The 16,158-nt window shown below is 40.7% G+C and overlaps 1 protein-coding gene across 1 annotated transcript; it reads left to right on the top strand.

Moving 5' to 3' along the window:
• The first annotated feature begins 3,589 nt into the window (after positions 1 to 3,589).
• LOC143877653 (uncharacterized) lies at positions 3,590 to 15,165 on the top strand. The gene is made up of 4 exons (XM_077379827.1): positions 3,590 to 4,471; positions 4,937 to 5,059; positions 13,807 to 14,035; positions 14,950 to 15,165. Coding segments are annotated over exons 1-4 (1,062 nt in total). The 5' UTR covers positions 3,590 to 3,763; the 3' UTR covers positions 14,952 to 15,165.
• The last annotated feature ends 993 nt before the right edge of the window (positions 15,166 to 16,158 follow it).

Below are 16,158 nucleotides of genomic sequence, written 5' to 3' on the forward strand. Positions count from 1 at the left end.
ACCCTTTGTGTCCTCCTTATTTACTACTTATACCACTAATCTACAAGGTAACGAGTTGGATTTCTTTGGGAGGAGACAAGAGTGACACATGAGCAGACATGCTATATTGGCAACAAAACAAGGGGTTTTGCTGAAGTGGCACCCAAATGCCAAACAAAACCCTAAGCTACAAGGGTTTTTCTGCAACGAAAAGGCTGAAGTGATTCCTTCTTCGTACACCTCAATCTTGCGAATGGAATCTCGGCATGGACCGAACCCAAAGGTTTTGCTCCGTGACAGCTCCCATCAAATCAATGGCCCTACTTGCTAAATACGCGTGCTAAATGTATGATATGAGTCCTGATGACTTTCATGAATCGAAACATTCTTATAGAATCTTGCTAGTTGATCTCCATGGTGGTTGTTAGGCTCTTTTCTAACAGCCACTTTTTGGGCCCCCAGGTTTCTTTGATAGGACTGGTAAGCACAAGTCGGACCCATTGACATTGACCTCACCATGCTTGGATGATCCCGACCTCTTTATCCATCAGGTCATTTTAGGGTTTCGCTCTAAAGAGCTACTAGGTTTATTTTTATAGACCTTAACAATTATGCGTCTAAGTTCGTGGCCTGAAACCAGGGTATTCACTTCTTTAATTTGTGAAGGCTGTGATTAAAAAACATGCTTTCTAGTTGGACTAATCTATGCCTTCCCAAAAAGTCAATGAGCTGTTTTTGGGTGACACACTTTTTGTTTTTTTATGACATAGGATACCCCCAGACCCGCACTCCAATGGCGGGAGCCTCTTGCACTGGGCTGCCCTTTTTTTATAGGATCTCCCCACCCTAATCTTTAGGGTGGGACTATTCCCTACGGTTGCACTCAATCACCCGTAAACCACGCACATCGGGTAAGCCCCAGGGATCCAAACTCATGTCAATGGGGAGCATACCCATGACTTTAAGCCAGAGAACCACACCCGTATGGGTTTGGGTTACACAATTAGTGGCAACAGAGGTGAAACAGTCTCATAATTGAGAGCTACTAGGAAGAACCATGTGGTCCACCCTTACGAGAACTCACTAAGGTTTGTTCCTCATGCATCATCTGACAACACATATGTAACCATTTCTTTATGAAAAAATACATCTATTTTCTTCACAAAATTAGTTTAATACTCAGTTTTAGTACATAACATGATTAGGTAGTAGGTTCGCGACAACCCTAAACCAAGCCTATCTTGGTATCATTATTTTATTTACCGGAGAGTGATCACACATCCTGGATGCATCTTATTAGCATGCTTCCTACTTTCAATCATACATATGGGGGTCTACTATGATTGATCCAAATCATTGATGTGATAGCCCTTGCCTTGGATGTTTCAATGCCTATATATTGTTATCATCGGGTGATCCTTCCGGACATATGCATTCAATGACCCATATTCAATGGCCAAACAATCTATCGAGGACATGGTTAAAATGGTTGATTTGGGGTTCATGGGTAATCCAAGGTAAACCCCAAATCACATATAACTTGGAAATGCGGTGATATAACGCATCGAAGAAGCAGAAGTTACCAATCACCAATTCAATCACTTGTTATAATCAGGCGATTACGAAGATCTACGATTCTTCTACCATTGGTTGCCTGTGGAGAACAATTTTTGAAAATAATTCTAATAATTGCTTTAACAAAGGATAATAAGTAGTCAATAAACCCAAAACATGAAGGAAGCCAACAACAGTGTCAGTCAATTGCATTAATAGGCCTTTTAGGGAAGAACACCTACTTGATATGATGCACATGTCTATCACACGCCTCTTAAACATTGCATGCTCTCAGTCATTAGATTCATTGTCAATTATTCCACCAAACAATTACATGCTAGATCCCCTACTTGATATAATAGAAAAGGACATGTGAAGTAAAATTAGAAAAAGTCTAAGAATAGAGTTTGACAAAAAACAACAAAAAAAAGAATAATAAACACCAGGGCCTTTCTCAATCTCTTAACGCTTTGGAAGCTTCATTCCGTGTACAATATGGGATCGAATAAAAGTAAATTGATCACCATAAACCTATTGTTCTTTCGGTATGTCCAAATACAAAAAGAAATACAATAATGTGCATAAGGGTCGATTCTAGTGGGAGTAAAACATTCTTTTAATCTCCCCCCCCCCCCACCCTGGAAAAGTGGAGGTTGTTCTAGTGGTCATGAGTCATACAACTTATACATCATGAGTGAGGGGGACACGACTTACCCCTCACCCATCATTTACCTGTAAGTGAGGTAAGTCGCATACCCCATAGAGGTAGTAATTTGATACAGAATAAGCTGCTCTCTCTCTCTCTCTCTCTCTCTCTCTCAAGTCCCAACATGCTCTCTCTTTCCAATCGATCTTACGCTTAAGAATGGATCATGCAAGGGGGCTTGCATATTTTGATGATTTAAATCATTTGTTTAGTGGACCTCATCATAGATAGGTTGTAGCCCCAAAATCTTCTTGAGCCCGGATGGCCCAGAAGAGTTATACAATTACGCCGACAACATGTAGTCACTGGTTCGAGGGTAAACTAATGCAGGAAAAGTAGATTCCTCTAAAATGGTTCACCCCAAAATTACTTCCATTCAAGTATAAGCTACCAGCTTACCCATCAAAAAATTTTAAAAGTATAAGCTAAGCAAAAAACTATTGGCATGTCCACCACCGAACAAACCACATGTGGGCTTGCATTGTTTATTCTCGTCCTTCTTAGTTTATAGCACCACAGAAAAGGACAGACCATGATGGCAGGTTAAATTGTAGCAGAGTTCAGAGTTCAGAGACAGAGAGAGAGTACCATGTGAGAGACAGAATCCTCAGAACTCCCATAGTTACAAACGTAATCGGATTCCAAACACATGCAAGTTGGGGTGGTTTTTCACTACTTGGATAGTAACACTTCCCATAGTTACAAACGTAATCGGATTCCAAACACATGCAAGTTGGGGTTTTTCACTACTTGGATAGGTTACTGATGGGGTATAAAAAGTAACCCCCAATCAGCTGTCGACACGTGGCCCAAAAGATGGCCCACTAATAAGCTGACACCCGTCCCAGGGGCAAAAGGGTAATCTAATGGCCAGGGCCCTCACTATAAATAGCCTTCACAAATGCCAAGGTAGGAGACCGAATCCCAAAGAATCATCATCCCTAGCTTTGGTTTCCTCTTTATCATTGCCCATTACCAAGGTTTTAAATTTCGACCGAAGTCCAATATTTCAGGCCAGATAAAATATTACTTTTTTAGATTTTGTCATATTTTTTTAACGGAATTTCGGTTTCGTTGAGGAACGAAATTTAAAACCTTGCCCATTACTGACTTGAGTGTCGAAGGGCTCATCCGAAGTTACAACTTCGGGTCAGTCGCCAGATCAGCTCTTTTCTCTCATCTGTTACCGATTTTGGGCCTAACATATGAAGACATTAACTGTCTCGATCGCACATAGGTACCCCCTGGGGGACCCAGAGATTGTATCGCCCGTGTAGAGTGGACTTGGACTCATCGACTTAATTGGACTATAAAAGGAAAAAAAAAGCAGACTTTCTCGGATTCTCTGTCATTAAACGGCATCTTTTCACTCATTTTGGAAATTGAAAACAACATCACACCATTCATCTAATCACACCTGTTCTACGCTGCCCTAATCCTTCCTCACAAAACACCCACTCTTTCTTTTTTAAGGCCCTAAAATCCCCTTCCCTCCTCCAACTTCATCCAATCTCTCACACCATCATGGAATTCCCATTTGGGCATAACAAACACCACCATCATCACAAACAAGAAGAAGAAGAAGAAGAAGAACAATACCCACCTCCACGTCATCAGCCAGACTATAGAAGAGATGAAATTGAAACCCAATACCCAATAACCCATCAAAATCAAAGGCCTGATTTCTACCCTCCACCTCCTCCTAATTTCAACTACTCTGGTTTTCCCCAACAATCCCCAAATTACCCTCCCCAACCCCCACCTCCTAATTTCAACTCCTCTGGTTTTCCCCAACAATCCCCAAATTACCCTCCTCAACCTGTTTATTCCTCGGTCCGACATGTTTCTCATGGGGTAGAATCCCCAAATTACCCTCCTCAACCTGCTTATTCCTCCGTCCAACATGTTTCTCATGGGGTAGAATCCCCAAGTTACCCTCCTCAACCTGCTTATTCCTCCGTCCAACATGTTTCTCATGGGGTAGAATCCCCAAATTACCCTCCTCAACCTGCTTATTCCTCCGTCCAACATGTTTCTCATGAGACCCAACCAGAAGGTCATCATCGTCATAATCCTTTCTCTTCTGCTTTTCATCATATCAGCCATGAGAATTCTGAGATTTCGAGGAAGCCCACTGTTAGGGTTTTTTGCCGGGCAGAATCGAATTACTCGCTTTCCATCCGAGATGGGAAAGTTGTTCTTGCACGAGCAGATCCAAAGGACGATTTTCAGGCATGAATTCCTGCTCTTTTGCATCTAGGGTTTTGGTTTTTTCATCTGGGTCTTGGATTTTTCATCTGGGTTTTGGATTTTTAGGGTTTTCCATCTAGGTCTTGAATTCTATTATTTTCCTGTCGGATTCTCGTTTTCTTCATCTGGGTTTTGGGTTTTAGGGTTTTCCATCTGGGGTTTTAGGGTTTTTTTTCCCTATTATTCTTGTTGTAAGGCAAATTTGCAATGGAAGGGCAAATATAACCTTCATTGTAGGTTAAATCCCTATGGTAAGATCTTTCTAGATCAAGATCTGATCTAATACATGATGATATAGTATATTCTAGCACCTATGGATAATATTGCACTTACCCAACAGAAAAAATATTTGCCTTTTATTCTTTTTCGGTCTCTTTTCTTTGTATCTAGTGAGTTTCATATGATTAGATTTTTAATTTCTACCCTAAATATGGTTTTGGGTTGCAGCACTGGTTCAAAGATGAGAAATACAGCACGAGAGTGAAGGATGAAGAGAGTTTTCCTAGTTTTGCGTTGGTGAATAAAGCTACTGGTCAGGCCTTAAAGCACTCCGTTGGAGCCACCAAGCCAGTAAGTTTATATTCTACATTCAACAATGTAAATCATGGTGTGTCTTTCAGAAAAGAACCTCAATCTAAAAAGTGGGAGCTTTAGTGGAAATAATGGTTCATTTAGCCTATCTCAGATTACATGATTTACTGAAAATAAATAAATGTTTATAATCATAGGGATAAATATCCCTTTTCCACCTTTTGTTTCTCTAAAATCTAAATGAAAGCTTGATCCAAAATGAAGAGTTAATGGAACAAGCCCCGTTATTTCTTGATAATATTTGGGTGTAAGATCTGTAATTCAGGCCTTTCTCATATGATTTTTTAGAAAGTGATGGATCTGTCTGGGCAGTGGGAAGTTCTCTGGATCTTATGGGTTTTAGATCTAATGGGTTTAATTAACCCCAGTTTTTTTTTTTCATGTGTATCTCTGCCTTTCATTTCTCTTTTCATTCTGTTATTTCCTCAAATACTTTAATCTCACTTTTTTAAAAATTTAGGAGATGTTTATCTGCAATTCATATTTATTTATTTCCGTGGTTAGAGAAGTGTATTGGATCTTAATAGTGTTTCATTTCTTTGTGGTTGATAGAAAGCTGGGATCGAACCTACGTCCTCTAGGTTGAGGCAAAAAGCCTCGACCAAATTGAGTAGAGTCCCAACCATTTATTTATATTAAAAGAGGACATAGTAGGAATTGAATCTACAACCTATTCTAGCAAATGCATACATCAAACTATTAGGGGTGTTCATTATTCGGTTTTAAATTAACCGAACCGAATTGATTTGGTCGGTTTGGTTCGGTTTCAGTTTTCATTTTTGGTTAATTCGGTTATTCGGTTATCTTGGGAAAAAAATTCGGTTAACCAAATAACCGAAATTAACCAAAAATAAACATTATTTTTTCAAAAAAATAGTGTATGGGCACTCCGTAGGATGATCCAAACCATCCATTTGATTGATCACAACTTCAATAGGTTGTGCCTAAAAAACCGTTTCGATAGATTGATCATAGCCCTCCGATCAAACCGTCCAAATAGATTTTTTATTGTCTTTTTCTATCACTATTCGGTTCGGTTTTCGTAAAATTCGGTTCGGTTTCGGTTTCCGAAATTTGATAACCGAAATTATTTCGTTCGGTTTTCGTAAAATTCGGTTCGGTTTCGGTTTCCGAAATTTGATAACCGAAATTATTTCGTTTATCAAATTTCAGTTATTTCAGCTCGGTTATAACTGATTGAACACCCCTACAAACTATTGTGTTGTGGGTTTAGTTGTTCGATAGATGTTTTTAACCTATATTTCTTCTTTGCTTCCTGTTGGTTCTCCGAATTATAGCTTGATATAAGTTTTTGAATTAAAGAAAGTTGGACTGTTTCTTGGAGATGATCCATGCTGAGTACTTTCATTTGTGTTTTATGTATAAAAGCTATTATAACATGTAATTTTTTTTCCTACTTCTTTATTTTCATTTTAATATCTATAGAATATAGTAGGCATTCTTACCTGACTTTTTCGATCTTAATGGCCGACCAAACTCAAATGATCTTGAAGAGAAGGTGGGTATCTGTTTTTTCTTCTTCCTTTTTTTTTGGTCATATTTCTAGGATACCATCCGCATTCAATCTTGGGGAGATGCTATTATGACTTGCTGATGCTAGTTTTGACTTGTAGAATCATGATTCCCTGCAACTTGCCTTCCCCACCATACACAATCAGGACTTTTATTTTGGTAAGCAATCATGTTGATTGCTCAATATGCCATAGACCCAAAGACCGGCAACTTGTGGTCCATTATTCCCCTTTTTTTTCGAAAAGTTGTGGTCCATTATTCCTTACGATGTGATTGTTAGGATTTTGCTTATTGAATGTGGGTGCTGGACATTCTTTGGCCTTGAATTTACATGCCACTGATCAAATGGCTAAGGTAGTATCTTCACTCTATGTCAGGGCCATTGTCCATGCATGTGAATGTGCCATTTGCAAAGTTGACATGGTGTGGATGCTGGTTCATTGGGTGATGTAAAGGATCTCAGTAACTTGCTAAACTGTCACTAGTTTACACAGGTTCTAATATGAATTGCTTCAAAGCAAGAAAGGAATAGAAGAAGATATGCATAAGTGAAGAATGAAAGAGAAATGGCAGAAAAGGTAACACAGTTAAAAATGGGTGGCCTAGTGCACGAGGCTCCCGCCATTGCGGGGTCTGGGGAGGGCTAGATGTACGCAGCCTTACCCCTGCTTTGCAGAGAGGCTGTTTCCGTGACTCGAACCCGTGACCACCAGGTCACAATGGAGCAACCTTACCGTTTGCCAAGGCTCACCCTCTAAAAGGTAACAGAGTTGATGAAGAAAAAAAATGCAATGAGAAATTGCATTAAGGAGAAACCATCAACTGGAAAAAACGCTGTAAAGCAAGAAGGGAGGATGTCTTGCACAACCAAAAGATTCCTCGATTCACCTTGCTTGATTTGTCCCTCAAGAACTCTCCCCAAGTAGAGGTCCAACTCGGGTCTGGTTGAGGCGAACCCGACCCTAGGAACTCTTTTTTCCAACCTGAACCCAACTCGAACTCAACCCGGGCTGGGAAAACTCAACCCGACCTGAGCTGGCTTTTTTGTTTTTTTTCAGGTTGAACCCGACTCGGGTTGCACCCCTATCCTCAAGACTCCGAACACCACAAAGGAATTTTCCCTCTCACTCACTCAAAATTTTGCACTCACCAAAAGTGGTCTGAAATGAAACCTCTCACCTCTATTTATATAGGGAGGGAGGGGTTCTTGGCCTATCATGTGTTTCCAAGTGTCACTCCTTGGTGGCTCCCACGTGTTCCTCCAATGTCAAATGTTGCTCCCAAGACTCTTGGCAGTTGACTAGCTTTGCCACATGTCACCCCTTCATCCTCTAATTACAGCCCTGCCAACATGTCACCCCAACAGCAGTTGACTCTTGGCAATCTTGTGATCCTCCTTTGCCACATGTCACCCCAACAGCCTCTTGACTAGCTTTCTTGTGGTCCCCCTTTGCCACATGTCACCCCAACAACTCATAGATTTGGCCATTTGACAACCATTCTTTATGGTGATTGTGGTTCCCTCGTACTACCCTTGTCACAACACCCCTTCATCCTCTAATTACAGCCCTGCCCTATCAGTAACTCCACAAGCAAGCAGCCCTCTTGGCATGCCTGGCATTTTATCTCTGTTTCCCATGGAGATACCAGAGTGCTTGGTTGTCTGAGTAGATACCAATTCTCGCTGGACTAAATAATGCCCGCCAATGGTATATAGCTTTTACAACGACGAAGAGCTCCTAGTCATATGCAGAATATCTAAGTGCAGCTCCTCCCAGCTTCTCACTATAATACCCAATTGGTCTCCACGCCTGACTTGAGACTGCACCAATTTTGACCTTCAAGGCATCACAGTCTACCTCAAATACTTTTTTTAATCTAGGAACCCGGGCGGGTACCTTAAATTTTATTAATGTGAGTAAAAATTACACCTTACCTCCGTACCCAGAAAAGTACCTACATCGAATACTTGGAATTCCCAAAGCATCCCATCTGACAGTACCCCTAGATTTAGTCGGGAGCTCCTTCCAATATCTATACACTTTATTGTTTAGATAAATACTTTAGTGAAGTAGGGCAGTGCTAAAACTAGGCAACATGTCAAACATGCCTTAATTTCCTTAAAGGCTCGTTGGGCTGCCAGGGTCCATTCAAAATCAACTTTCTTCATAAAATCAGTGATTGGTCCCATAATGATGCTGAACCGTTGGATGAAGCGCTGGTAAAAAGTTACCAATCCGTGAAAAGATCGCACCTCATGAACATTCTGAGGTGTAGGCCAATCAACTATCTCTGCCACCTTTTCATTGTCTAGACAAACACCAGCCACATAAATCTGATACCTCGGGAAGATAAGCTGTGGGGCCATTCATATGCGCTTCTTAAAATTGGTGAATAATTACTCACCCCTTAACATCCCTAGGACGGCTTGGAGATGACCTAGATGATATGTGGCACTCCAGATGTAGATGAGGATTTCATCAAAATAGACGACAACGAAACAGCCAATATAAGGTCGAAACACCTGGTTCATGACCCTCATGAATGCACTTAGCGCATTTAATAGTCTGAACGTCATAAATAACCACTCAAATAGTCCCTCCCGGGTCTTAAATGCCGTTTTCCACTTGTCACCTTGCCTAATCTGTATTTGATGATAATTGCTCTTCAAGTCGATCTTAGAAAAGACCATGGCCCCACTGATCCAACATATCCTCTACCCGAGGAATTGGGAATCAGTATTTGATGATGATGCAGTTGATGGCACGACTATCTACGCACATTCTCCAGTTGTCTGGTATAGCACACGGACTAATGCTCTCTCGAACAAATCCCATCTGAAGAAACTCTTTCACATGTCGGTGGAGCTCCTCATGTTCCTTGGGAGACATGCAGCAATCAGCCTTATTAGGCAATGCGACCTCTCGAAAAAGGTCGATATGGTATCGCACGTCTCTCATCGGATGCAGCTATGGCGGGAGCTCTTATGGAAAAACATTCTCAAACTCTGTAATTACCTGGCTGACCTAAGGACGTAGTGTCTCTAACCCCTCTCCAACGCTATCTGCGGCAAAAGTAGCAGCAACTGCTGCAAATCTGACCTCGGAGTCCTTCATGACCTCCTCAAATTCGGCCCTCGATAGAAAGGTATTCCTTTTCTCAGGCACTGTCTTGATAGCGTCCCCTTTGTGGGGTAGAAGGGTTACTTTCTGCCGATCCTTAATAAAGGTGTAGACATTTTTTCACCTATCATATATAACTCTGCGGTCATTTTGCCATGGCCATCCAAGTAGAACATGGCAAGTGTCTATAGGAACAACATCGAACTAGGACTGGTCACAGAATCTCTCACCAATCAGAAAGGTCACAAAACAACAATGGTTCACCTGGACTTCGTTATCTTTCTTAAGTCAGAGTAGCTTGTATGGCTTTGGATGCGGTTCTAGAGTCAAGTTTAGCTTCTTTGCCGCCTCTTGTGCGATGACTTTCTCATAGCTTCCCGGGTCAATAATGAGAGTGCAAATTCTCCCATTGATGGAGCACTTGGTCGAGAAGATATTGTGCCTAAGCCAGTCCTCCTCCGGCTTCGGTGCAAGGCATAACCTCCTTGAAACCAAACACTCTCGTTGGGTGTCGTCGGCCGTAAGGTCATTCACTTCTTTGATATCCTCATCAGGGACCGGTGGCTCCTCCTCATACCCATTTTCTTCATCTTCATAAGTACACAATTGCTGTCTTGTCATTGGGCACCCTGAAGAGATAGTATCCCATAGCTTGACAATGAAAACACTTAATGTTGACCCAGTTGTTCTGAGGTTGTGCCGAGACTGCTTGACCCACTGTTGAAGTCCTGGTGGCAGGTCTTTGATGATAAAGCCAAGGAGAATGATGATGTTGACCCGGTCTATGATGGAGCTAAGTAAAGAGAAGAAGTGTTGCAAAGGCTTGATCATCCAAAAGCCTTGTGAAGGTCCGAGAGGTTGAAGTTGGGGAACAAGGAATAAGGGATTGCCAGTGCTTGTGGATATACTTGTAGTGGCAATGGGTTATGGGGATACGAGTCCAAGCTGTACTTGAACTGCTAGTCCTATGGAGCAACCATGCCCCACAAATTCATGCCCCACGAATTTTCTCTCTCCTTTTTCAACTAATAAATGTTGATACTGGAGCATCCATCTATGATGGTTAGGGCCCACATGCCCGACACACAATTTAATCCCATATATGATAATTCTATTATGCCCTTTCTTTTCTGTTTGTTAATTGTCCTTAAACCATGGTATAAATACAAGTGAACCATCTTAGGGGGTGGATATAAGTGTCTTCTAAATTCTGTGAGGCCCACATGCCAATTTGCACTTTAGAGAAAGCTTTTGAAAAAATCCTTTTTGCTCACTGTATATACACTATATCATTTAGAAATATTTGTAAAACTCTTTTATCAAACACACTGGGCCAATTTTATAAAGTACAAATTATGGTGGTCCTACCTCCAACTACAATCCTCAGAAGGGGTGGTGGTTCCCATGCTGGGCATCTATGATTCATGAGTTCAATGCATCACCTGAAGCCCCCAGGTATAGCCCATATTAGGAATCACTGATTGAGACCTCAAAGTAATGATGTGGGCCCACAGGGTTACATAGACCGCTCAGGTGTAAGGACCATTAGTACCCTGCCTCTGGAATATCCTCAAGACACATCCACATGATGTTCCATTTAAATATGCTATGTTCAATGTGTATCTACCAGTTCACATGCATAGTCTGCTTTGAAGTCTCACTCCAGTGACTGAAATAGGTCACCCCACCTGAGTGGTGGCATAACAATTGACAACTACCACAGAATGAGAGCCCCTGCCTCATCCCAGTTGTGTACAGTGAACTGAATTCCATATCTCCTGCCTAAGACCTTAGAAGTCTTTGGCATGGAACCCATACTATGCTCCTTATGGAACCCTATTGTACACATCTAATGTGTCACGAAAACAACACCCCTGTTGAGATAATATAATTTGTATACAAAAGAACTTAGCAGAACAATCCATTAATAGAAAAAATTTCAACACTATAGTCTATGATGGATTTGAGGGCATATAACACTAACAACTTCCAACAAGAATGATTGGGTTTCCCACTATGGTGGCCATTGTCATTGTCTGTGTGCCATTCTTCGACACTATCATAATTTCGGTTCTGGTTGATAATTCGGAATTGATTGAATCTCCCCCAAAACTGAAGTTAGCAGCATCTTTTCAAAGGGGGGAACAAATGCAGAATTCTGAGAAGCAATGGGCTTTACAGAGAAGGTGTTTCATTTTTGTCCCTTCATCACTTGGTCTCTTTTGGACTCAAATTGCAGGGGTTGTCCTGGTAATATCTCATGTATGCAAATTTTTATGTTCAATGTTGGGCATTAGATATATTGTTCACTATTGAACAGCCACTCTAATGTGCAGTGAACTGCATATTTATGAAACTCTGGTTCATGTTGTTGATCTCTTCTAATTTTCAATAAATTTTCATTATCTTTGCTCAAAAGAGTCGCTCTCTTGCTAGTCATCCACCAAACCCCAAAAGCCTCATTGAGCATTAATTGCATATGTGGTAATTGTGTGAATTTATACCAGCGAGCCAAGTGGAAAGTGAACAAGCATCACGGCTATTTCATCCAGTGATCGCTTGCATGACCTAGGTCTGGGACACAGTCACGATGTAAGACATTGAGCATAGGGCACTAGACAAGGTGCGACAGCATCGTTTTTTGTTGAAATTTGCCAAAAAGTGAATCAGTGCGACCAGTGATGAGATGGTTGAACATGCAATGGTCGAATTCTTAGCACTATATCACAGAGGTGATGAATGCAGTTCTACCAACGGTGATGAATTCACTATACCAACGAGCTTGTGGGTGTCCATTCGTAAGGGTCAGTAGTTAAGTGTGATGAATGCAGTTCTCCCAACGGTGATGTCCTTTGAGAGTTGGATACATCAAATGAGAGATGGATACATCCCAACGGAGTTCTTCAAATCACCATACAAACATTACTTAAAGATTATAATTAGTTTTTCTTTTCTTCCATGGGGTTCTGTTACATTTTGTCTTGGATTCTATCCCATTTATATTCCTATGGTCCCCTGTGGTTACAATGAGGGCCCGAAGGGCCCCTAAATAATATCTGCCATGGTGTCCTTGATGCACAAAGCAAGTGTATTTTAATCATTTGAAAATCATATAATTTCCGCATTTGGGTGAAACTGTTGTACAATGATTAGGGTTGAAATTCTATATAAGGCCTTGGTCAAAGACCTTTTGGGCATCTTATACTTGGTAATCTTCACATATAGTGGAAGCTATTGGTGTACTCACTTAATGTTATGAAACATGTGTATGATCATAGTTTCTGTCAAATTTCTGTCTGTCTTACCATCATACCCTGCACTGACAGTTTTTGCTACGGTTCAGGTGTTCATAACCTATTTTTTCAATGGGAGATGATATCCACACTCTCTTGTTTTCAAATTGGCACCAGTCTTTTTTATTTTAAACTTTGCTCATTAGCTGTTGATAGCTTTTGGGGAGTGCAGATGTCATCACTCTTTTTATAATTACCGCCTGCTCTATATTTTAGAGTGAAAGAATAATGGGCATCTATCAATTTTTTCTTTATTTATTATATGATGTTTCAGTTGTATGACATTATTTTCAGTCAAAAATAACTGTTTTATTCCCTATAATATATATGGAAATGATATCAGCACAACCATATTTTGATATTATGCGTGAACTCACCTTATTCTTTATGCTTAACCAGCTGTTACAACTTACAATTCCCAAAAAGCTGTTAGCAGCCTTTGACAGCTAGTTAAAGGATATGCAACAAGTTGAGTTCCTGCCTATCATCAAAACATGGTTGTGCCTATATCATTTGTGCGTGCGCGCGCGTGCGACTTGCACTTCTTTTCATCCTCTATTTCCCTAATTTACAGCTTGGTATAGATTTTTTTTTTAATAAAAGAAACGATGGCATCTGTTACTTTCTCATTATTTTTCTTGTATAAGATCTGCAATTCATGCGAATCCTATGTTATTATTTAGGTTTCTCTTTTATGGCTCACAAGAAGCCATGTCTCTTAATTTGTTGATGGTTGATCATGAGGTTTCTTTTCGTTGTGGTCAAACAAATGTCACAGGTTCAGCTTACTCCTTACAATCCAAATGTTTTGGATGCGTCAGTACTGTGGACAGAGAGCAAGGATACAGGCAACGGCTTCAGAGCTGTAAGAATGGTCAACAACATTCGCTTGAATTTGGATGCTTTTCATGGAGACAAGGACCATGGAGGGGTACGTGATGGAACCATTCTTGTGCTGTGGGAATGGGCAAAAGGAGATAACCAAAAATGGAAGATTGTCCCCTACTGTAAGTTTTCACATTGCCGTAGCTCTCAACAGATCATGATTTAAAGTAGAAAGAAATGAAAAGAGTAGAATTCCAAAGTAGAATATCTTCTTTCTTTTAGTTCATTAAATTTTGACCATGTCTTTCCAAATATTTACGCGCTTCTTTCATTTCCCTTGCTGAATGCAGGGTCATTGAAATAAATATTTAAAAATCTGTACACAGTAAAAATGAAAAATTTCTTTCGATAGAAGAAAATTGCGAACATGTGTTTTTATTCTTTAGATATCTTTGAAGTTTCTTTTCATTTGATTTCCTCTCTCGTAGTGGAGACAATAAAAATCAGAACACATAAAGGTTTCTTTCAATTAAAGAAAATTGTGACCAAGTTTTATTCCTTTGATACCTCTGAAGCTTTATTTCATTGAATTTCCTGTCACAGTGGAGATAATAAAAATTAGAATCCAAGTTTCTTTTAGGACATATTTGGCAACCATAAAAATAATTTCGTAGGAATATTTGTTTATCTAGTGCAAGAGGGGGATAGAGTGAGACTTGACGTGATGATGAGTGAGGAGAGCATGGGATGGGGTTGAAAACAGGAGAAAAAAAAACTATTTTAAACTTGGAATTTTAATTCTCTGTTTTCCAACCCCATCACATGCTCTCTTCAGTCACCGCCCTCTCAAGTCTGTCTGTCACCAGCCCCCTACGCGTCGCTCACCTTAGGTAAACAAATATTTCATGATTTTTTTTCATGCATCTCTCATCTTGGGTGAACAAATACTTCATGATATTTTTTTCATGTTTGTCAAACGTGTCCTTAGTTCAAGAAATTTTTAAATAGTCCTTTCCTTTCCTTTACTTTTGCTTTTGTTTTCATTTTATTTTCCTTAGACATCTCTTAGTCTCTTTCATTTCTCTGCCGAATGCAGGATAATTGTGGCCTTCTGGGGAAGCCACTACTGGTGTGTTACGTAGGTATGTGCCTTCTATCTAGTGAGTCTTTTTAACTGTTTTGAGACTGTCATTTGAAGTACTATGTTATTGTGTTTTCTATCATTGTTTGAAGCTGAATCTTTTCATGCTTGAACTTCTACTGTTTTGCACTCGTATTATTCTGGTAATAATGCTTATGGATTTAAAGATAATGATGTCTCCCTTCTTTTCTGTTGCTTCTGTTTATCGACAATTGAGAAGTGCACTAAAACCATGCGAAAAAACCTGTACTCAGAAGAGCATTAGGGTTGCTACAGGGTGATCTGGGCGTTGGAGTTTGGCTTGAGGGAAAAAGTCATAATTTTGACTATGAGCTCGATGAGGGCTTGAGTCCGAGTTGACTCAATAACTCCAGTTGTTAAGGGGGAGGGTGCCCAAGTCCCTATAAGCCCTTCGACATCCATTCAGTTTTCCGATGTGGGATCTTTCGTTTTAGTGTGGAACCTCAAACAATCTCCCCCTCCATGCGGAAGTAACGTGGGAACTACGAGATCTTCCTTGGGATTTTCTCCATCCTCGAGGGTACATCGGGGTTGCAATGCCCCGGCTCTGATACCACTTGTTGGGACCCGGGTAGAACTCACACAATCTTGAAAGCTAGCCTTTATGGGTAAGGGTGCCCGAGTCGTTATAAGCCCTTCCACATCCATTCACTTTTCCGATGTAGGATCTTTTGCTTTCTTGTGGAACACCAACATGTTCCTTTGTGTTTAAAAAGCTAATAGTTTGAATTTTGAGCACACTCTATCAAGCTTGTAATGGAATTAGGACTGCAACTTGGGTCAGGCTCAACCCGATTTGATTTTGGGTTGGGTTGGGTTAGGGTTAGGGTTGTGGGAAAACCCAGCCCGATTTAATTTCGGGTTGGGTTAGGGTTGAGGCCTTGGCAACCCAACCCGAACCCGAACTCTGTCCTCTTATTTTCTCCCATTTCCTTTGGGTTATTGCATTATTCTGTTTGGCTCACCAAGGTGAACCTGAACCAACCGACCTGATTTTGGGTTAGATGGGTCGGGTTAGGGTTGACCATCTCAACCCGAGGCTCGGGTTGGGTTAGGGTTGAGGTAACCCAACGAGGCATTGGCTCTTCGGCATAAAGTCACGGGTTTGACGAGTGTTCGAATCCCGCCCTCGACTTACCTGAT

The sequence above is a fragment of the Tasmannia lanceolata genome, unplaced genomic scaffold (assembly GCF_043159265.1).
Source record: "Tasmannia lanceolata isolate RefF3 unplaced genomic scaffold, GAP_Taslan_0.1 ptg000005l, whole genome shotgun sequence".
In the NCBI taxonomy this organism is placed as follows: Eukaryota; Viridiplantae; Streptophyta; class Magnoliopsida; order Canellales; family Winteraceae; genus Tasmannia; species Tasmannia lanceolata.

What these genes read in the sequence shown, in the direction of transcription:
- LOC143877653 (XM_077379827.1), top strand. Translation starts at nt 3,764, where the DNA reads ATGGAATTCCCATTTGGGCATAACAAACACCACCATCATCACAAACAA. An exon ending in ATCCAAAGGACGATTTTCAG is followed by an intron (nt 4,472 to 4,936) that starts GCATGAATTCCT and finishes TTTGGGTTGCAG; the next exon opens with CACTGGTTCAAAGATGAGAA. An exon ending in CCGTTGGAGCCACCAAGCCA is followed by an intron (nt 5,060 to 13,806) that starts GTAAGTTTATAT and finishes CAAATGTCACAG; the next exon opens with GTTCAGCTTACTCCTTACAA.